The sequence below is a fragment of the Muscardinus avellanarius genome (genome assembly GCF_963383645.1).
Source record: "Muscardinus avellanarius genome assembly, chromosome: 6".
In the NCBI taxonomy this organism is placed as follows: domain Eukaryota; kingdom Metazoa; phylum Chordata; class Mammalia; order Rodentia; family Gliridae; genus Muscardinus; species Muscardinus avellanarius.
The window spans coordinates 19616546-19640492 of record NC_137791.1 but is presented as its reverse complement, the minus strand read 5'-3'; the positions used below and the strand labels follow the sequence as shown (position 1 = coordinate 19640492).

Below are 23947 nucleotides of genomic sequence, written 5' to 3'. Positions count from 1 at the left end.
TAGAATAGGGCTAGAGGTGGAGCTTTGAGACAGAATGTCTGAGTTCAGTCCCCAGGAACGCGCGCGCGCGCGCACACACACACACACACACACACACACACACACACACAAAGTAATGTCTTCCTCACTAGAACTACCATTGGGGGGAGTCTTTCTACCGCTAAGGGGCATTCTACCTGCAAGCTATACTCCAAGCTCTTTTCATTTTGAAACAGGATCTCATTAAGTAGCTGAAGCTGTCCTTGTACCAGAGATCCTCCTGTCTCAGCCTCCCAAGTATTGGGATTACAGGCTTATGCCACCACACTCGGCACAGATACACAGGGTCTCATTTTACTATTAAACATCTAGCAACTATCCCATAATAGCTGGAGTGTGTGTGTGTGTGTGTGTGTGTGTGTGTGTCTATGTTTTACCAGGGATTGAACCTAGGGGCATTCTACCTTCAAGCTACATCCCAGCGACTTGACACCTCTCCTGCACGATCAACAGTATCAATATAAACATACTTAATTTTTTTTACACCTAGCAAATACACATAGCATTTACTATGGTTCGGGTACTTTTCTAAATACTTTAAAAATAATTTAATCCTAACTTTTTTATCTTTTTCTTTTTTTTTTTCCCCAGTACTGGGGATGGAACCCAGGGGCATTCAACTTCTGAGCTACACCCCCAGCCCTACTTTTTATTTTTTATTTTGAAACAGGGTCTCACTGAGTTACATAGGGCCTAAGTAGTAGCCAAGGCAGTCTACAAACAGCGATCCTCCTGCCTCAGCCTCCCAAATGCTGGGCTTACAAGCATGTGTGCCACCACGCCCAGCTCCTAACGACATTCTGAACATTTGACTACTACCCATCTTTTTAACAGAAAAGGAAGTCAACAGACTGAAAGATAAGCAAGGTGCTCACAGCCACACAGTGAGTAAAAGTGACTTCAAAAACCATACCTGCAGTATCTCCCTTGACTTGTGTTTCACAAAATAAAAGCACAGCTATCTGCCAGGTTCTCAAATGTACTGACATGTCAGTGGTACTCTGCTCCCTAGTACTTTTGGCCTTGTCTTCCAAACTTTACAGAAAGGACTTCACTACTGTGCTGTACTTCTACACACCACAGGTGGGTTCTTCTACTTAACCAGAGAGGCCTATATTCAGCTCCATGCTTCAAAATACTGCTAGCTTGAAAGAAAAGTGTGTGTGTGTGTGTGTGTGTGTGTGTGTGTGTGAGCGCGCGCGCGTGTGTGATATCACTATTTCTGCTATCACTACTGACAAAGCCACAACTATGCTCAAATCTAATGAAAGGATGTCAGGATAGACTCCAACAGTAATGAGCACCTACCAAGGTCAGGCAGGGTTCCAAGGTCTCATAATGCCTAATGTGAGGGTTAAACGCCGCCACCCAGCCAAGCACGGTGACTTGTACCTAGAGTCCCAGCCACCTGGGGAGCAGAGGCAGGAGGATCGTTTAAGCGGAGGACTTAAGAGTCCAGTCGCAGTAGCATAGTGAGGCCCTGATTCCAAAGAAAATAAACCCCCAAAAACTAAAAGGACAGAGAGGTAGAGGTCTTACCATGTCCATTTTACTAATAATAAAAACTGAGGCACTGAGGGTTTATGTAATTTGCCCAAGGTGTCAAGTAAATGACATCAGAGCCAACTTTAGTCAGAAGAAATAAAAGGAAACGCCCCATGGTTTAGAAACCATTAGACATTCTGTACTGAGACCTGAGTTGACACTGCTGTGGCCAAATCGAGTTCCTCCAGCCACACACCTCACCACGGCTCGCCGAGAGCAAGCGGCGCCCCAGCACCCAAGGGCAGGAGGCGCCTGTGGGTGCACAAGTCAACCAGCGAGAAGTCACACTCACCGGTGAAGTATTAAGTGACACCGGATTAGCATCTTCCTCGGAAAACACAGGGAAGAAATTCTAGTTGGACCAGGGAGTCCGGCCTAGCCGTGGCAGCTGACCAGGGCTGTGACTTCTGTCCATCTCAGAGTTGAAAGAGAGCCCTGCCCTCAGAATTAAGTGCCAGGGGTTTCAGAGTGTGAGTGTGTGTGTGTGTGTGTGTGTGTGTGTGTGTGTGTGTGTGTGTTTAAAAGAAGGATGTTAAGGCTTTCTCAGTACAAAAGCATCCTTTGGTATGTCTATAAATTACATTCCTGTATTGGGATAATTAAGGCAGGCAGGCCATGCCTCCTGTTTGCTTTGAGGGCTAACCACAAGATGCCAACCGATCCTGCCTGAAGTTCATCTGACCCGACCGGATCCACGGTTACCAGAATTCTACATTTGCATTACATTTATGAATATGAATATTAAGAGCTCACAGCAAACAATGTTTTTCTCTTCTAACACTAGAAGTCTAATTCTATTGACACAAAAGGGCTTTTAGGTGAGGCCTACGGGAGGCACATGCCTGGAATCCCAGTATTTGGGAGGCTAAGATAATAGACTACAGGTTTTAGGCCAGCCTCCACAACTTAGTGAGACCCTCCACAATTTAGCAAGACCTTGTTTCAAAATAAAAAATAAAACAGGCCTGGTGGTGTGGCTCAAAAGTAAAATGCCCTAGCGTCCAATTCCTAGTACCACAGAGAAAGAGGGAGAGAGAGGAGAGAGGAGGGAAAGGAAATAGTGTATGTGAGGGTGGAGGTCTGTGTTCTGTGTAATGGATTTGCCATCGACACAGTCTCTGAATGTTCATATTTAAAACACAAATTAGGAATCAATTTTAGTTACAATGACTATCCCAAGGGGCCTTAAAATCCAAATATTAAGTTATACTGTACTGAGCTAATAATACTCTAACTAGATTAACAAATATGCACCGTTCCAGATGATCAAGACTTTTTTTTTTTAATAGAACTGGGGATGGAACCCAGGGCCATTCTGCCTCTGAGCTACACCCCCAGCCCTATTTTTTATTCTTTATCAGGGTCTCACTGAGTTGTAAAAGGCCCCACTACGTAGCTGAGGTTATCCACAAACTGCAATCATCCTATCTTAGCTTCCCAAATGCTGGGATTATAAGCATGCGGTACCCCACCGGTCATGACCAAGACTTATAATATTCCACCAGAAGACCTCGGTCCAGCCTTTGTGACCAAGGAGTCAGACAAACCTGGCTCCACATTCCAAGTCCACTAACGCCAGGCTGTGTGATATGAACAAGTTCTTTTTTTTTTTGGGGGGGGGGGAGTTGAGGTGCTAGGGATGGAACCCAGGGACATTCTACCTCCAAGCTATAACCCCAGCCCTAGTTTTTATTCTTTATTTTGAAACAGAGTCTCACTGAGTTGCAAAGGGCCTAAGTAGCTGAGGCTGTCCATGAACGGCGATCCTCCTGTCTCAGCCTCCCAAATGCTGGGATTACAAGTGTGTGCCACCACGCCCAGTTTGTGGACAAGTTCTTAATCTCTCTAGATATGGGGAAATGGGATCATTTTATAAAATGTGTTTTTTAACAACATATGTCATTGACTGGGGGAAGGGGATACTGAGGATTAAAGGTGGGCATTCTACCCCCAAGCTATACCCTCAGCTTTTTATTTTTTAAAACAGGGTCTCACGAAATTGTTGAGAGCCTAAGTGATGAAGGCTGACTTTGAACCTGTGATCCTCCTGGTTCAGCCTCCCAAGTACTAGGATTAGAGGCATGCACCACCACACCTGGCTTCATTGATTAACTCTTAGTATAATGCCCCAAATGAATTTAGCACAAAGTAAAGCAAGAAGTCAGAGCTGGACATGGCGACACACACATGTAATCCCAGCACTTGGGAGGTTGAGACAGAAGGTTCACAGTTTCAAGGACAGACTCAGTAACTTAGACAAGACCCTCAGCAACCTAGTGAGACCTTTGGGGGTGTAGCTCAGAGGTAGAATACCCCTGAGTTCAATCCCCAGTAAAACGTACACACACACACACACACACACACACACACACACACACACACACACAGCCAGGCACAGTTGTACATGCCTGAACTCCCAATATTTGGGAGGTAGAAATAGGAGATCACAGTTTTAATGCCAGGCTGGGAAATTAGTGAGACCCTGTCTCAAAAAACAGGGGAGGCCGAGTGTGTACTTCAGTGGTAGAGTACCCCAAGGTTCAATCCCCAGTTAAATCCCCCAAATAGAGTAGTCTAATACTATTTAAATTGTATCCATTTTAAATAGAAACATTTTTCAAATGTAGTTTGTAGTTGTCTATTTGGCTCTGAAAGTAATTGTAAAAGAAACTCAGAATTATCTATGAATTTCTAAGCACTTCCCTACAAATCCTGAAATAAAGCCAATTATACAGAAGTTTTTTTTTAAACATGATATCAAAAGTCAACTGCTAGATATCACTGAATCCCACAGGACAAGGTCTTGTTATATTCCTAAAAGTCAAACTTTACTGAAGTGCCAAAAGGAGCCACTATTTTTTGTCAGCTGTGGCCGAATGGAAACTGAGTTAACCCTCATCTTACGATTTATGCTAACCTAGCCGACCACAATTTTCCAGCATCGTTGCCTCTCCTGATGCTACCTACACACACACAGGGCAGGAGACAGCTACGAGAATCACGGAATTCAAAACTGCTTCTTTGGGAATTCGTCCAGGGGACTTTGAGGATTCCTTTGTGCAAAACAGAATTACTTAACAGCCCTTGGGAAAATCCCTCTTACAGATTCTTTTTCTCACTGTGAATTTACATAGCAAATACAAGCACTATCCATGAAGTGGTGAGGGTTTCCAGCATGTCCAATGCAGGGCGTCCGCCAAGAGCATCACTGTAAATTTCAAGTGTGTCAAGGCTCCAGCCACTGATGTTGCCATCTCAGCATCTCCGAGATCAGATCGTGAAGCTCTATCAACTCTTATCAGCTACCTGGGTGAGAAGCCTTTTGTCCTGCTTAAACCTCAGCTGGCTCACTACATCTGCAACAGCCCAAGTGACAGATTCACCTTCAAATCATTGTAAATGAGAAATAAATTCTAGAAAGTATTTCCCCCCCAAGAGACCATTGGGTGTTGACTTTCCAGTGTTATTTCCAAAAGTTTCCAGTATCCTGAACTACACTCAAAGATTTGGAAGCCTTTAAGAGTTTGACAAGTCAGTCGTGATTACTTGCAAATGATCTAGACAAATACAGTGTTAGGAGACAAAGTGCTAAAAGGTTAGATACCCGGTCTATGGGCCAGAGCAGCCATTTTCAAGCAAGACAAGGACCTTGATATTAGAACACATAACTACAATTTAGATGATATAGTTGCTGACCTTTGAACATTTATCCTAAACATTTTACATACATCAGTTAATTTAATCCAACTAATAACCCAGTCAGTACAGCAGGTAGTATTATAATCTCTAATTTACGGACAAGAGCAGACAGATTGGGTTCCACTGTATGCAGACGCCTGGGTTGGACAGGGACTCCAACAAGCTACGCTCTTAATCTTCTATACTATATTCTTTCGTCAGCTACTTTAAAGATAAAACATAGCCAGGCATGGTGACGCATACTTACAATCCCGATACTTGGGAAACTGAGACAGGAGGATAGCAGGTTCAAGATCAGCCTCAGCAATTTAAAGAGACTTTCAGCAACCTAGCAAGATCCTGTTTCAGAACCAAAAACAACGGGTTGAGGGTGTAGCTTGGAGGTAGAATGCCCCTAGGTTCAATCCCTAGTGTACACACACACACACACACACACACACACACACCCTCTTGTCTTACTCTTCCTCTAAACCTATATATATTCCCAGTACTTGGGAGGCTGAGATAGGAGGATCACAGGTTCAAGGACAGCCTCAGCAAGTCATGACACCCTTATCAACCTAGCAAGATCCTATTTCAAAATAAAAATAAGAAGGGGTGGAAGTATAGCTCAGAAGTAGAATCCCCAGTACCATTAAAAAAAAAAAAAAGTGACCAAAGGGACCTCAGCAGATGGAGAATATGGGGGATTAGAGAAAGGCAGCACTGGTCAAAGGCTGACCAGTAAGACATTCTAAATAAACACGGCTCGGCAGGTGGCGGTGTCTAAGCCTGGTCCACTCTAAATCAAGTCAAGGACCACCTGCAGTGACTAAAGCACTTCCAGCATTTAAAGCCGGTCTGGTGCCCTCTTAGCACAAGCCTGACTAATTCTCAGTCAGCCTATGACTAGCCTGCCATCGTCAAACCCCACAAGAGTCAAACACTCATCCCAGGTGATGCTCCAACCTTAGGGGGTCCATGGTGATTTCCATTTGGGGGGAAAAGTATTCGAAGTTGTCTTTTTGAAATATTTTCTATGCCAATCTCTACTTAATGAGTGCATCTGCACAGATTTTACAATTATACCACTATCATAGGGTATTAAGTAGCAGAAAACCGACTTGAACTGGTTATCTAACAGATGTCCAGATGTGCACTTCAGGTACAGTTATCTAACAAATGTTCAGATGTGGGCTTCTAAGATTAAAACAGTCTATGATCTCCACAACAGCACTGAGAACCCAGATATAACTAGCTGTCTCCTCCATATACTTGCAGTCTGGCTACACTCACAGGCCCAAGATGGTAGGTAGCCATTCCAGCAATCACAACTTGACAATATAGTACATTAACTGCCAGGCGTGGTGATGCACACTTGTAATCCCAGAACTTGGGAGGCTGAGACTGGAGGATCGGGGTTTGCGGCTAGCCTCAGCTACTTAGTGAGGCCCTTTGCAACTTGATGAGAACCTGTTTCAAAATAAAGAATAAAAAATAGGGCTTGGTGGGGGTGAAATTCGGACGTAGAATGACCCTGGGTTCCATCCCCAGTAACACACACACAAGAGTAGAGAAAAAAAGAATAGAGAACCATCTTCATTTGAGTCTCCTGTCTGACCAAAGGAAACTTCTTCCTGAAGTCTCCACAGACTTCCTATTCCATCTTGCTGGCCAGAGCTAGGATCCAATTATGAAATCAGAGAAGAGATTTACTGTAAGTGAGTTTAGTGATTTTCGATTCTCAGCCGAATGCACGTGTCTCTTATAGTTACCCCCACCATGGGTGGGTGGGTGTGTGTGTGTTTTATTGGGGATCGAACCCAAGAGCAAAGTACTGAGGATTACAGGTGTGTGGCATTACGCCCAGCCATATATGTTGTTCGTAAACTGTACATTAGGCATTCTAGAGAAAATATATTTTCTGGGGGGGGATAAAAACAAGTAGTCCTCACTGTTATTAAGCACTCACAGGGTTGTATAAAATGCTCTTCAGCAATCAGATTGTCTAGTTTTGTCTACCTGTGACTGTATTTAGCTGTAAGGGCCCTAATGAGGGAACCTGCTTTCATCACAGACATGGAAAGAGCTGTGAAGGACCTCACTCGTGGCAGGACTAGACTTTGGATCTTCCAAGACTTGGTTTTGACAATTCTTAGGCCTTGGTATGTTAATGACTTTTGCTTTGTTTCTCTTAGGAGAACATAAAAGCAATTCCTTCTGCCATCTCCATGTTTACAGTTTTGGAGAAATGTGCTCCTGGGGGAATTTAAGGCACCATTACATTAAACATACTGGGATTTGGAAGACTGAAAATAATTTTACTTCTTTGTAAACTTGAGCCTCCTTGGTTTCCTTTATTCATAAAAAAAAAAAATGGAACTGATGCAGAGAGCCTTGAGGCTGAATAAAATGGTGTGAAAGGTTTTGAAGAAAACCATTAGCTGGTTGCTTAGACACTCCTTGGTCCAGTTAGTATTCTTTCCCCTTCCACCAATTCGTATTTTCTTCACCCATCTACACCCTTTTCCAAGTGACTCAGGCAATTAGGAATCATTCTTTTTTTTTTATTTGCATGTCTGGGTATGGAACCCAGGGACATTCGACCTCCGAGCTACAACCCCTGCCCTATTTTTTATTCTTTTTAATTTGAAACAGGGTCTCACTGAGTTGCGGAGGGCCTCAGTATGTAGCTGAGGCTGTCCGCAAACCACGATCCTCCAGTCTCAGCCTCCGGAATGCTGGGATTACAAGCGTTCGCCACCACACCTGGCTCGTTCTGACTATTCTAACTCAGTGGTTCTCAATTCTAGCCACTCAAAAGTTCCCCAGGGAAATTATATATATATATGGCTTACTGCTGTTTCTGGCCAATATACTATATATTTGCATAAATCTTAAGTACTTGCAGCTACTTAGACATTACACAAAAACCTGACAAAAGTTTAAATTACACTGGAAGAGGACATTGGTTATTCTAGGAAAAGGAAGGAGGGACAAAAGACAAGGACTAAAATCATCTCAACAAAGAGGCCCTTGGCCTGAGGGAATGCTCTTCAGATCTACCACAGAAGCCAATGTCTCCTCCCTTCTCCAACTCTTCCTACACACCAACATCTAATACTATCTCTAAACCATCTCTACCCCAGTATGTCAGACTCCTGCCAAAAAACCTTCAATGATTCTCTAAGGGAGAAAGTCCACATTCCCAACCTCGCGTTTACAGCCTTCTAGAATGTAAAACTGACCTCTCCCTCCATCCCAGGCTCCTCTCTGAAATGTGGTCTTCATTCCAGCCAAACTGGTCTCCTCACTCTTCCCAACACTGCAGATATTCTGGTCTCTTCTTGGCTATTTCCAACCTGACAAGGTTCTATTCTTTACTTAAAACACGAGCAGTTCCCAAACTTCCAGCAAACCTCCTCCACTCTATTCTACAGCAAACTTGTTCCTGGCAGTTAGACATGTTAGACGTGTGTGTGTGTGTGTGTGTGTGTGTGTGTGCGCGCGCGTGTGTGTAGTGGCACTGAGGACTGAACCCAAGGGTATTCTATCTGAGCTACACCCCCAGCCCTATTATTTATTTTGAAACAGGGTCTGAGTTGCAAAGGACCTAAGTAGCTGAGGCTGTCTGCAAACCCTGATCCTCCTGCCTCAACCTCCCAAATGCTGGGATCACAAGCATGCACCACCACGCCAGGCTTGAGGTATTTTATTTGAAACTGGGTCTCCTTAAGTTGCTGAGGCTGGCCTTGAATCTGTGATGCTCCTGTCTCAGCTTCCCAAGTACTGGGATCACAGGCGCGGGCCACCATGCCCAGTGCCCCTTAACTTTTGAACTCCTTCATCTGGGTATCTTTTGTTTCGTGAATTTAGCATAGTGAATATAGGTCAAAAATGGATCCTTAGGTTGAAATGAATGCAACTACAGAAACTCAGGGGCAAGGCCCTCTACCTAATTACTTAATTGCTATTTCAAGCACAACAAAGGGTAAATGCTACATATTTTCTGATTGCTAAATAAATTCAGCAGTAAGCCTTCAGGTCCTACAGGCCTCCAACTTCTTTAAATATTTATGGAAGATTTTGAAGACATCTCAAGGCATCCAAATTACAAAAATCCAACAAGTATTTAGTGCACACAGGAGGCCTATTACAGGGCAATTAAAAACAGAAATCACACAATTCTTGCAATGCACAAAAGGCCATTTTTGCAAGATGTATAAAACATCTGGTAATATAAAAAAAATCCCATCTAATTGTTGTTGCTTCTGCAGATCCTCACATGTCCTGTCTCTGGACGCCAATGATCTAGAAAGGCTCAAATGGTTAGGCTGACCTAGAAGGAAATTTCTAAAGACCTCATCAAGGCATTTACAAATGCCGCTGAACCTTACTAATGGCTCTAAGTAGTAGAGCAGGAGAAACTGAGCACAAAAGAATTAGGTGACCTGCCCTAGCGCTATGTAGCCTGGACCCAACAGAGAAGAATGCATCTCAGACCTCACTATTGAAGACCAACACTTAGTCTCTGATGAGAACTGGAAGTGAACATCAGGAGAAGCCTGGCCTCCCGCCTTGCCGAAAGCATGTGAACTAAAGCCGTTTCTGTCTCCTGGGAAAGAGTTTAAAATTAATGGAACAAAATGGGGGGGGGGGGCGGTGGGGGGGATACTTTCCATTAGCTTTTGTAAGCATGATTACCAATGATGCTTTTTATGGTAAAGGCCAGGAGTCAAAAGGATAAGAGACTAGTTCACAAATTCAAGGAAGTCTACATTCTGGGGCGGGAGGCTGAGCAACAGCTGGCCCCCCAGATGTACCAGCGCTGCTGGAACACACGGCTTCCTGCTGGCAGAGCGGCCAGTGTGCAGTCACATAAATAGCTCTGTACCAGTGGCCAAATGGGCTTTGCCATCTGTCGGAGCTGCGACAGCCAGGAGGAGAAGGCACATTCGCCCAGCCAGGGACACTGGATAACAGGGAGCTTCAGAAGGAGTCCTAACATTCAAGCTCACTGCACCCCACCCGGCTCTTCCCTACACCTCCATATTTACAGCCCCTTCCTGCTCCCACCCTTCACACACCCGGGTGCCAAGAGCCTGGAGAGCATCCACTCAACAAGCCCACTCGTTGGTCACATGTCCCAGCAGAGTGATTCCGGGTCCTGATTTTGCAACACCAAAGATGTCACCGAACCAAAAGGAACCTTGGAGATCATCCAGAGAAGTTGAGTGACTTGCTTCCAAAATTACAGGGAGGGCTCACTACATTCTTCCCATTAAAATATATTCCAACTCATTCATTAGGATGGATGTTAACTGGGCCAGGCACTGTGTACACGCGACAGTATGTCTTAATCTTCTTAATGCAAGATGGGAGGGAGGGGGAGGGGGTGTCCATAAAAGGGACAAGGGACAAACTCCCAAGTCTGGGGATTACTGAATGAGAACTAGGTAACTGTTAAGGCATGAACTGCACAGAGCTGGGAGGCTGGGTACATGGCCAGGTCTTTAAGAAAGAAAAGGGCCTCCACGGGCAGACATCCTATGGGTCCGCAGGGTGGTCTGACGGCTCCTCACACAAGCAACACTAACTTTGTGCAAGGATTTCTGGCCTAGGTTCTTCTCACCTATACAGACCGCATGCATCTCTTCGTTCCTTTCCGAATGTTTCAGAAGGCATCCATCCAGCCTTCCCAGGGTGGGCCAGCCTCTGAGCAGGCAGTCCCGCCTGAGCCAGGGGGCCGGCTGTGTGCTCACCCTTTCAAGACCCAATCTTTGAACCCTCGCTGCACCCCGGAGGGAGGAAGGAATTTGCAGAGGGCAGCACAAAGCCAGGTGGACTTTCTGGTTCGGCGCTGTGAGGGACCTGGGACCAGATTGTGGGGACGATTTAAAGAGAGAGCCGCTCACACACACAAAAGGGCAGCTTAAGAAACTCCTGAAGAATTCAACACCCAGCAGGGTTTCAAGGAATCCCCAAAGAAAAGTCTCCGGAAAAGATCTCGAGACCAAACTAGGAAAACTGATGCCTCCGTGTCGAGGGGGAGTGTGAGCAGATCTCAGGGTGCCGGGAGCCCGATCCCCGGCCCCGAGCCTCGGCGGGGCGGGCGGGGCGCGCAGCCCCCAAGGAGGGCATTGGAGCTGTGCGCTCCACGCCCCGCGGGGACGGGAACCAGGCCTCTGCAGAACCAATCTGGGGGTCCTCCACCCCCAGCCCCAGGGGCTCCCCCCGGCCTCGCCACGCCGCCGCCCGTGCGCGCTCGGGCCCCCCCACCCCCCGCCTTACTCTTGGTGGCGGCGATGAGATTCTTCCCGTCTTTGATGAGCTCTTTGATGAACTTGTTGGTCCTCTCGAGCTCCGCTTCGTGGGCTCGGATCCTCTCCCGGAACCACGGGCTGTCCAGGTAGCAGTCGCTGAACTCCAAGGGCTGCAGCCCCATGACGGCGGCCAGGTCCCGGGGACAGGAGCCGGCCCGCGCCCCGCGCTCGGCCGCCGGGCTGCGCTCCTCCCGCTCCTCCTCCTCCCGCTCCTCCTCCTCCTTCCCGGGCGCCTCTTCCTCCTCTTCCCCGCGCGCCCTCGCCCCTCCTCTTCCTTCCGAGGCGTCCCGGGTCTAGGATTTCGCCCCCGTCGTCCTCCTCCACCCCGGCTGCTCCTCCCCTCCTCTCCGGCTCGCTCCGGTGACTCACAGATGGCTCCCGAGGCGGGGAGCCCGGCCGCACCGGGCTGGAGCGCCTGGCTGCGGGCTTTATCCCCACCCCGGCTCACGTGGGTCTCGGCGCGGACCTCAGCTGCGCCCCGGCTCGCACGTGGGACTCCCGCTGCTGCTGATGCACCGCCCGGGTCCCAGAAAGGGCCTGTTGGATCACCACCACCTGAGCGGATTTTCTAGGGAGCCCGCAGCGCCCAGTACTTTCCTGTGGGTCCAGAACCGCTGGGCTGAGCCGCAGAAAAGTTGTTGCTCTTGTGGTCAGCAGGTTAAATAATCCTTAGGTGGGTCGAGACGATCTATACTAGTCTAAAAATACCCTCTAGAAAACCGATGCCAAGATATCTGTGGTTTTCACTGGGTGGAGGTGATCATAAAATGAGAGCTCATGTCCGAGCACCTTCCCCCAAGCCCTCCTCATCCCTGGGTTGTGAAACAGAGCTCAACTGTGTCTCTCAAAACTTAAGACATTTTAAATTATTGAGATTTAAAACTAAAAAAATAATAAATAGCGGGGCATTACCTCTGTAATCTCAGTATTTGGGAGGCTCACAAATTAGAGGCCAGCTGCAGCAATTTAGTGAGACCCTCGGCAATTTAGGCCCTGTTTCAAAATAAAAAATAAAATAGGGCTGAAGGTGTAACTTGGAGGTATAGCGACCCTGGATTCCGTCCCCAGTACCAAAAAACAAGAAAAGAAAAGGAACTCAGCTGAGTGCGGGCGGGGGGAGAGGGGTACACTTGTAATCCCAGCATTTCGGAGGCTGAGACAGGAGGATCGCAGTTTGCAGACAACCTCAGCTACTTAGTGAGGCCCTTTGCAACTCAGTGAGAACCTGTTTCAAAATAAAGAATAAAAATAGGACTGGGGGTGCAGCTCGAAAGTAGAATACCCCTGGGTTCTATCTCCAGTAACACACACACACACACACACACACACACACACACACACACACACACACACAGAGAGAGAGAGAGAGAGAGAGAGAGAGAGAATGCACAAATGATCCCTTAGGGAAACTTTTCAAAATAGCAACAATTTATTAAGCAATTCCTATGGGTCAGGCACACACTAGGAATTCTCCATACTTTTTTCACAAATCCACGCATTTACATACATAGGTTTACTAGTGGCTGCCATATTAGCAAGAAACTTCAAAGTGATTCCTTAAAACATTCAGACTCTGAGCTGAGTAATTAAGAATCTGTTTGGACGGTGAACTGTAGGAGTGCAACCCTGAGGATCCAGCTAAATAAGCCTCCTACTCAATAAACTCTTTGGTTACAAAACAGTGCCATGAGCGCCCTAGCCACAGGTAAACATCATTACTTTAATGTGCATCCTCCAGAGACTTCAAAATGCCTTACATATAGCGTTCAGGTGTTGAAAGCTTCATTTCCTACTAACATCAACAGGAGATTTGAGTCCATAGAGACCAGAATAAAAGAAGCAAATGAAGGACAGGAAAGGTGATCAAGAATGAAAGGGAGCCGGGCGTGGGGTGCACGCTTGTAATCCCAGCATTTGGGAGGCTGAGACCTGGAGGATCACGGTTCGCGGTTCACGGACAGCCTCAGCTACAGTGAGGCCCTCTGCAACTCAGTGAGACCCGGTTTCAAAATAAAGAATAAAAAATAGGGCAGGGTGTGTAGCTCAAAGGTCAAATGCCCCTGGGTTCCATCCCCAGACCCGCAGGAAAAAAAAAAAAAAAGAATGAAAGGGGTGTGAACAGAGGGCCTTGCCAAAGAACGGAACACGACGGGCACTCAGCCCTCTGGACAAGCATTGAAACCTTCCTCATCAAGAGGGACTGCAGGCCCGGCACACACTTGTCATCCCAGCATTTGGGAGGCTGAGACGGGAGGATCGTGGTTTGCAACCAGCCTCAGCTACTTGGTGAGGCCCTCTGCAACTTAGTGAGGCTCTGTTTCAAAATAAAGACTAAAAAATAGGGCTGGGGGTGTAGCTTGGAGGTAGAATGCCCCTGGGTTCAATCCTCAGTAGCACAAAACAACAACAACAACAAAAACAAAAAACCTGTGATCTTCCTGTGCGTGCCTCCCAAGTACTGGGATTATAGACATGTACCACCATGCTTGTCTCCAGGATATTTTAAACTTAGATTTTGGTAAGGGTGGTACAATTCAGCAAACATACTAGAAATCGTTGAAGTGTACACATTAGGTTGAGTAAATTATTTTCCTGGCATGTGAAATAGTTCAATAAAAAATTTGTTTTTGTTTTTATGCCTTTTAAAGATGTTCTGCTCCAGGCAAACTGCCTCTCTTCCGTACCACTTTCCACTCCCAGCCACAAAAACTGATTCATTCAACGTGGCCAATACTTTAGATGTTTAAATAAAACACGTTATTTGAAACAAATTCACAATATCAAAAAGAAAAATGTCCCCCTGTCCATTTGCACACTCTCCCTTCACTCACTGTTCTCAAGAGCAAGTGGATATAAATCTTAGTTCAATATTAATAGATCAGCCGGGCGTGGTGGCACACGCTTATAATCCCAGCATTCAGGAGGCTGAGACAGGTGGATGGCGGTTCACAGACAGCCTCAGCTACTTAGGCCCTTTGCAACTCAGTGAGACCCTGTTTCAAAGCAAAGAATAAAAGCATAGGGCTGAGGATATAGCTCGGAGGTAGAATGCCCCTGGGTCCCATCCCCAGTATGGGAAAAAAAAAAAAAAAATGGGAGGGGAGCAGAGTAATCCAGACAAAAAGCCAACCTGTGCCAGCCCCTGAGATGGAACATTCTAGAGACAAGAAGAAAAGTCAAGCAGCTGAAGCAGTAAGTAAAGAAACCTGTTCACAACAAGGCTGGGTGGAGGGGGGTAGACGGGCCATGTTTAGGGCTTTGGATTGTGTCCCAATGCTTTTAAAGCATTCTAAGCATGATGTTACATGATATCTCTCTCTCTCTCTCTCTCTCTCTCTCTCTCTCTCCCTACCCGTATCTCTGTCTCCGTCTCTCTCTAGCAGCTGTGTAGAGAAATGGGAATTTAGTCCCAAGAAAATTAGAGTTGTCTAGGCAAGAAATGATATAATTTAGCTGGGTGTGGTGGTACATTCCTATAATCCCAGTGCTTGGGAGACTGAGACAGGAGGATCAAATATTCAAGGCCAGCCTCAGCAACTTAGCCAGGCTCTCAGCAACTTAGTGAGACCCTGTTTCCAAATAAAAAAATAAAATAGAGCCAGGCGTGGTGGCGCACGCTTGTAATACCAGCGCTTGGGAGGATCGTACAGGTTCAAAGCCAGCCTCAGCTACTTAGTGAGGTTCTCAGCAACTTAGTGAGATCCTGCTTCCAAATAAACTATAAAATAGGTGTGGGAGGATAGCCCGAAGGTAGAAAGCCTCTGGGTTCCACCCCTAGTACCACCAAAAAAAAAAAAAAATAGAGCTGGGGGTATGGCTCAGAGGTAGCATGTCCCTGAGTTCAATACCCAGAATGAAACAAAAAGAAAAAAAAAAATACATTTTTAAATATATGCCAGATGGGCTTTATTTTGGGGGGGGGTAGGTATTGTGGATTGAACTCCCAGCTTCACCCCCAGTCTGATTTTATTTCTTAATTGGAAACAGAGTCTCACTAGGTTGCTGAGAGCCTTGCTAAATTGCGGAGATCCTCCTGATATAGAATGAATCCATGCAGAGGTCAAGTTTCAGTCTCGACGTCCTGGGGCTTAACGCTGAGGAAGTCTTCCCTTTAAGGCGCTTCCCCTATATGCCCTAGCACCTTCCCAAATGAGTCACAGAGTTGCTACCTATAAAGTCAAAATGAGTTCTACTGGACACTTGGTATGTTTCAGGCTGTGAGTCAGAACTGGGTTCAAATACAGTGTAACAGAGCAGGGGGCGTGGTGGCGGACACACACACACACACACACACACACACACACACACTTGTAAGCCCAGCATTTGGGAGACTGAGACGGGAGGATCGTGGTCCGCAGACAGTCTCAGCTACTACTTACTGAGGCCCTTTGCAAGTCAGTGAGACCCTTGTTAGGTTGAAAACAGAGTTGGGGGTTTAGGAGGGAGGTAAAAAACACCAACCGGGTTATCAGAGACTGCTGTTTTATTTGGACCCGGCACCCGCCGGAGAGTCAGCCGGCCAGGGGGAAGGGATAGATGGGCCACGTGTCTGGAGAGTTGTGAATAGTCCTGATCGGCCGGCTGAGTCACGTGGCGGATTGGAGTCACCACTGTTTTATAGGCATGCCGATTCTCTCTCCACATCTGTAGTCTCCGGATGTTTGGAGTCTCGAGGTACCTGGAGTCTCGTGATATCTTCACTTCTGGCTTCTGGAGTTCCGCTGCGAGATCACGTAGGGAAGGGACCCAACTTATCAACCCTGTTTCAAAATAATTAAAAATAGGTCTGGGGCTGTAGCTTGAAGGTAGAATGCCCAAGAGTTCAATCCCCAGTACTGCATATACACACACACACAAAGACAGTGTAACAGAAAATCTAAAGTAACAGTGGTATAAGCCCTATAGTGTTTATTTATCCTCTCTCCTTTCCTCCCTCCCTAGCAGGGCCTTGCAGGGCAAAGGGACTCATGGCTTCCATGCCAATATCACCCCAAAGGAGGGCTCCTGGAGCTCCTGGGCAGGAGGAGAAAGGATAAAGGGGCCCCTGGGGCCAAGCCTGCTTGTTTTCTCAGCCTTCCCAAACATCTTACACAACATTTGTGCTTATCTTTTTGGCCAGAACTTAGTCACAGGGCCGCACCTTGCTGCAAAGATGGAAGCCGTGGTCTCATCAGGTATTTTGTCGCCCTCGTGAAATCCGCATTTCCCCACAAAGAGAAAAGGGACAGTAGATTTTGAGCAGGATAGCTAGTGGCGTCTCCTGCAGACTGACACCTTTAAGTGGGAAGTGTGCGGATCTCAGCATGGTAAAACGGGAATGCCAGGACAAGGAGGGAAGGATCAATCTTTGAGGGTCTCCCTGTAGACTGCGAGGCTGCCTCCTCCCATGGGTATTAAGGAAAACACAGCAAAACCAAAAGAAAAACAAAAAATACCCAAACACACCTCCACAGTGAGAGAGACTAGGTTGTGTGTGTGTGTGTGTGTGTGTCTGTCTGTCTGTCTGTGTTACTGGGAACTGAACCCAGGGGCATTCTACTTCCCAGCTATACCCCCAGCCCTGTTTTCTGTTTGTTTTTGAAACTGGGTCTCACTAGGTTGACGAGAGTCTCACTATTTGTTGAGACTGTCCTGGAACCTGTGACCCTCCTCTCTCAGCCTCCCAAGTACTGGGTGGGATACCAGGTGTGTGCCGCCACACCTGGCTGAGACCAGGTTTCTGAAGCAGCATGGTCAGCATGCTTTACCCAGCCCTCTGTCTTCCCCAAGCAGAGCCCCTTCACCTTGCATTGTGACTTTGGCCTCCAGAGAGCTTCTTCAAAGAAACCAAATGGCTCCAACCTTTCCAGACTCTCCTGTAAAAAAAAATACCCCTTCCTAGCTTCAAAGATGACTCCCCAACACAGCTATTTTGTCAGGAAATCAAACCAATTTAGGAGGCTGCCGCTCCCTGGCTCACACAGGCCTACGGTTCAACTGATGCCTATGGTCAAGAAGGTGGGTCCTGTCGAATAGCCCAGGCCTCTTGGCGGCCACCCTCTGAGCTGGGGATGGGTTAATCCACAAAGATAGGAGGAAGCTACACAATGATTTTGTGAACTAGTCATCAGTACAAAGTAAAATGTAGCCAGGCGTGGTGGCGATGGCCTCTAATCCCAGCTACTCAGGAGGCTGAAGCAGGAGTTCAAGTCTGAAGGTAGCCTTAAGCAACTTAGCAGAAACCCTGTCTCCTAATAAAACCAAAAGGGCTGGGGGAGTTGGGTCCCTAGTATCTGAAAAAATAAAATGGTGATGCTTGCCCAACAATGTGGATATACTTTACTAAACTATACACCTAAAAACGATTAGAGTGGGCTGAGCATAGTGGTGCTTCAAGGGGATGTAGGGGTGGTTCAAGAATAGCCGAGGCAGCCAGGCTTGGTAGCGCACGCGTGTAATCCCAGCATTCAGGAGGCTGAGACCGGAGGATGGCTGTTAGCGGACAGCCTCAGCTACTTAGTGAGGCCCTCCACAACTCAGTGAGACCGTGTTTTAAAATAAAGAATAAAAAATAGGGAAGGGGGTGTAGATCGGAGGTCAAACGCCCCTGGGTTCCATCCCCAGACCCGCAAAAAAAAAAAAGGATAGCTGAGGCAATTTAGTAAGACTCTCAGAGCCACTTGCAAAATAATAACAAAAAAGTTATTGGAGGTAGCTCAGAGATAGAAGGACCCTGGGTTCAATTCCAGTACCAAGAAAAAGGTTAAAATGGTAATTTTTATGTTGTATTGATTTTATTATTATTAAGAAAATTATAAAGAAGAGTAAAATACTCCTTCAACTCCCTCTTCAACCTCTCTTTCCTCCCCATAATTACTGTTAGAAAGTGTTCTTTCTTTCTTTTTTTCTTTCTTTCTTTTTCTTTCATTCTTTCTGTATCTGTTTATCCCTGAGCTACACCCACTCTAGCCCTATTTTATTATTTTATTTTGAAACAGGGTCTTACTAAATAGCTGATGGCCCAACCTGCAATCCTTCAATCTCAGCCTCGGAAGCACTGAAATTACAGGGATGACCCACTGCACCTGGTTTGTGGGCATTTGGAGGGGGGGGGGTACTACGGATCAAACCTAGGGGCATTCTACCTCTGAGCTACACACCCTCCAGGCCTATTTTTATTTTGAAACAGGGTCTCACCAAGTTGCAGAGGGCCTCAATTGCTGAGGCTGCCTTCAGACCTGTGAGCCTCCTGTCTCAGCCTCCCAAGTACTGGGATTACAAGCGTGCACCACCATGCCCGGCTATGTGTACCTTTTCTTAATGACAGTTGATTACAGAATGATCATAGCTGTCCACGTGTGTTTGATATATTCATTTCATCTGTATGTCAAAAGAGCTTTTTTTCTTCACAGAACACAGACTGAGAATTCATAACACAGTCATCTCAGTTGTGCAATTTGAGAAAGACAATGCCCGGAGCATTCTGCTGGGTAAGTGCAGCTTTGACTCAACCTGCAATCTCTGCCCTTCCAGCACAGCAGCACACAGAAACGGTTACTCACACTTTTTGTATTTATCGAATGCGTATTACATGCTGGTACCAGGCTAGTACTGGGATGAAGGCATAAAAAGGAAAATCAAGCCGGGGTCCTCCTGCCTCCGTGGAGAGAGGGAGAGACCTCTCAGATCACCGACAACGTGAATTAACAACTCTGGTAGGTGCTAGATAGCTGACCATGGTGCGAAGAAGGGGGGACCTGGGACTATTCTGGGATGGCAGTGAGGATGTGACAGCTGAGCCAAGACCTGAACCATCAGGAGTTACAGTGAGCCGCCGGCAAAGGCTGGAGCCTCGGACCGAGAGGAGGCCGAAGGCAGAGTGAAGCCCACCCATCTGCTCTGCGCCGCTGGCTTCTTTCCAATAAGAATCCCCTGAAACGGACTTCAGGCTTCCCTCACTATTTCCAGGAAGAGCTCACCCTTTCTAGCATTCCTCATCTAGATCTCATCCCTTAGAAGATCTGGGGACCCCAGGGAAGTTCTAGCCTACTAAACCAACCTCGGGATTCCCACATAGCATAAATATTGGCTGAGTACCTGGGGCGGGTGAGGCTTCATAGTAAGTGCCCCAAGAAATATGGCGGCAAAAGTCCCTAATCAGAAGATGTTTACGATCTGCTATACTCTGGCCAGGAGAAATACACTGATGTGTGGATAATTATAAAACAAAGCACAAGGCAGCTGTATCCAGCCAGACTGCCAGGCTGGCCCAGAGGCAGGTGTTTTGTTTTTTTGTGTGTTTTTGCAGTACACCGGGGATGGAACCCAGGGGCATTCTACCTCCCACCTACACCCCCAGTCCTATTTTTTTTATTCTTTATTTTGAAACAGGGTCTCACTGAGTTGCAGAGGGCCTCACCAAGTGTCTGAGGCTATCTGTGAACCATGATCCTCCTGTCTCAGCCTCCCAAATGCTGGGATTGGCAGGTGTTTTTAATGAAGCCCTGGTGGAGATGGGGAAATGGGTAAACAGGAGAGATCTTTCCAGTGCTCCCACATTTAAATTTGTATTCTCTGAAGAAACCTGGGGCTCTGATCTTTTCAAATGTGAAGGTAGGCCGGGCATGGTGGCACACGCTTGTAATCCCAAAACTTTGGGAGGCTGAGACAGGAGGATTGCAAGCTTGAAGCCAGCCTCAACAATTTAGTGAGGCCCTCCGCAATTTGGTGAGACTCTGTTTCAAAATAAAAAATAAAGTAGGGTTTGGGGTCTAGCTCAGAGGTAGAATGCCCCTGGGTTCAATCCCCAGCACCACAAAAATAAATAAATAAATAAATAAGAGCTCTGAAGGGTGTGTTTTTCTCCCAGTATTCCAAATGTCCCCAGCATGACCCAGAGGGGAGGTCTCCACAGGGTGACTTTCAGCTGGGCAAATATCCAGCCACTGGGAAGCCAACCTACCACAACTAGAGGTGCATGTCTCCTGGGCCGTGGCTACTTCAGTGAAATGAGGAGTATGTCTTTATCCTCTGACCCAGTGACTGCAGACCTGGCAACTAGTCCTAAGGAAGTATGTTTTGGGTGTGTATGCTTAGGGAAAGAAAAAGGAAAAGAAGGAGGAGGAGAAAGAGGAAGGAGGGAGAGGAGGAGGAAGAGGGAGAAAAGGAGGAGGAATCACTGCCTAACAATGGAAAACTATCTCAGCACATATCAGCTGAGACTTGTGACGTCACTAGCATGGTGCCTTGAATGTCATTATCGTGGCCAGCGTTGCCCTCAGTGGTGGACACTGGCATTTTTTGTACGTTCAGCCTTCATGCCCACTTTGCAACAGCACCCAGATTTCCACCTAGGTAATCATTCCCCTGCATAGCATGTAGTCTTATTAAAATCCCCACACCTGCCTGTCACTAGGGAATCCTGAGACCCCTGGAGCCTTCTGGAACCCTTCTCGGGCTTCATGGCCCAGGGTGGGGCGTGTGACCCAGCCAGACAGCCTCTCCTGCCCAGGACGCTGACTTCTGGACAGACTGAAGGTCTGACATAAGAAACAAAGTTCATCTGCTCCAGCCAAGAGTGTTGAAAGAGCGCTGCTGCCCGCGGGCCGAGCAGCTTCTCCCAGGCTCCCCCCAAGCAGAGCCCCACATACTTGGAATAAAATGCCCTTTTGCTCAAGTTGCCGGAATCCTTGTTTTTTGTGTTTTTTTTTTTTTTTGCTTTGTTTGTTTTTTGTTTGTTTGCTTAGTTTTTTTTCTTGCAACCAAAGATTAGTAGATACCTAAGACCTTCAGGAAAACTGAAAGGTATTTGGAATTGATTATCTAGCCGAGATAGAGCAGAAAATAGCAATACTCCCATTTCATATTCTGAAAGGGGGAAACCTAATAGCCTATGGTAAGCACTGAAAAAAAAAAACAAGTTATCACCTTCGAGCACTCTGCTCTAAGTAGCATGACATTAAGTCCTTCTTTGCCTGGGACAGGCCTGCTTGATATTTATTATTCTAGAATCTCCTACTTTTTATCATTTTTCCATGAATTTTTTTGCCGTAAAATGTGATTTTATGCTGGGCATAGTGGTGTGGCACGTGTCAGTAATCCCAGTGACTCTGGAGGCTGAGGCAGGAAGATTGCAAGTTTGACGCCAGCCTGGGCAAATTAGTAAGACCCTGTTTTAAGAGAAAAAGGGCTGCCAGGCAGGGTGGCACACGTTTGTAATCCCCGTGCTTGGAAGGCTGAGACAGGAGGATCGCACAGGTTCAAAGCCAGCCTCAGCTACTTAGTGAGGCTCTCAGCAACTTAGTGAGACCCTGTCTCCAAATAAAGTATAAAATAGGTCTGGAAGTATAGGCCGGAGGTAGAAAAGCCCCTGGGTTCCACCCCTGGTACCATCAAAAAAAAAAAAAAAGAAAGAAGGAAAGAAAGAAAGAAAGAGGGCTGGTGATATAGTTCAATGGTAGAGCACTCCTGGGTTCTATCCCATACCACACACTAATAATAATAATAATAATAATAATAGATTGCATTATAAATAATTGCATGGAGAATTGTTTGTTTGTTTGTTTGTTTGTTTGGTGCTAGGGATTGAACCCAGAAGTATTTTGCCTCCAAGTGAAATCTTCAGCCCTTTTTATTTGGAAACAAGGTCTTACTAAGTTGCTGAGGCTATCTTCCAACCTGCAATCCTCCTAGCTCAGCCTCCCAAGTACTATGATTACAGGCATGTGTCACCATGCCCAGCCAAAAGCGTTTTTTGTTTGTACTAGAGATTTAACCTAAGGGCATTGTATTCTGAGCTACACCCCCAGTCCTATTTTAGTTTTGTTGTTGTTGTTGTTGTTGTTTTATCGTACTAGAGATGGAACCAAACCCAGGGGCATTGTACCTCTGAGCTACACCCCCAGCCCTATTTTTTATTTTTTATTTTGAAAGTGTCTCACTGAGTTGCATAGGGCCTCACTAAGTAGTAGCTGAGGCTGTTTGAGAACCTTGATCCTCCTGTCTTAGCCTCCCAAATGCTGGGATTACATGCATGCACCACCAAGCCCAGCAGGTTTTATTTTGAAACATAGTTTTACTACATGGCTGTGGCCTTGCTGATTTACGATGGCTGGCCTCAAACCTGTGATTCCCCTGTTTTAGCCTAAGTACTGGGATTACAGGTGTGTGCCACTACACCTGGCTGTCCACCCAAAGATGTTTGCTTGTTTGTTTGTTTGCAGTACTGGGGATGGAACCCAGGGGCATTCTACCTCCGAGCTACACCCCTGGTCCTATTTTTTCATCTATATATATTTTTTGAAACAGGGTCTCACTGAGTTACAAGGGACCTCGCTAAGTAGCTGCAGCTGTCCGCAAACTGTGATCCTCCAGTCTCCGTTTCCTGTATGCTGGGATTACAAGTGTGCACCACCACACCCAGCCTCACCAAAAGATTAAAAAAAATAAACTAAGATGGGGTTGTTGGGCTCCACCCCGAATTTCCAACTCCTGTATGGTCTCGTCTATGCTCGAATGAGACAGGGACAGGGAACAGAGTTCTCACTTTCGCGTACAGATAATATAAAATATAGCCAATGATAACCCATCTGTATCTTTCTGTCTTTTCCAGAAGCAATGTGACCAACATATACTTTGAAGACTGGCATGAAGAATTGCTGGTAAAATAAAGCTGTCAGGGATATGATCAGGTAGGCATGCCTACTCCTTCCAGTAACAAGTGGTTAACACTGCTATGCTATTCTCGTTACCTTATGTGCCAGCCAGGTTTAGAGAGGCCCAAGAAGTGATCTTCAGTATCATAAAGTTGCCAAGCTACCACGCAGCAAGGTTAACAAGAAGCACACAAAATTAGCCAGGCATGGTGGTGGTGGTACACATCTGCAAGCCCAGGACTTGGGAGGCTGAGACAGGAGGATTGCATGTTTAAGGCCAGTCTCAGCAACCTAGTGAGACGCTGTTTCAAAGTAAAAACTATAAAGGGTTGGGGATATAACTATATACCCCTTCACTTTTTTTTTTTTTTTTTGAAACAGGCTCTAAGTTGTTAAGAGTCTTACTAAGTTGCTGAGGTTGGCCTTGAACCTGCAATCCTTCTGTCTCAGCCTCCCCAGGTACTGGGATTACAGTGTGTACCACCACATCCAAGTGCCTAATACTCATTAATACTTTTTTGCATTCTTGGACACACACACACACACACACACACACACACACTTTTGGCAGGACTGAGCTAAAAGAAAGAATGCATGTTTAATTAAAAGTATTGACTTTATCTCAAAAGAAGTTGTTTACAAACTTGTGCAATGCTTTGTGTGTGTGTGTGTGTGTGTGGTACTGGGGATGGAACCCAGGGCCATTCTACCTCTGAACTACACCCCCAG

General features: G+C 46.4%; 1 protein-coding gene across 3 annotated transcripts in view; it reads right to left on the bottom strand.

The window, feature by feature from the left end:
- ARHGAP10 (Rho GTPase activating protein 10) overlaps positions 1 to 11707 on the bottom strand; it is a gene marked incomplete at both ends in the record, with an annotated part of 308500 nt that extends 296793 nt beyond the window's left edge. For all 3 annotated transcript variants that reach the window (XM_080697718.1, XM_080697720.1, XM_080697719.1), the window contains one exon: positions 11554 to 11707. In XM_080697718.1, the coding sequence (XP_080553844.1) occupies positions 11554 to 11707 (154 nt within the window). The remainder of the gene's footprint in view (positions 1 to 11553) is intronic.
- Positions 11708 to 23947: the final 12240 nt, after the last annotated feature.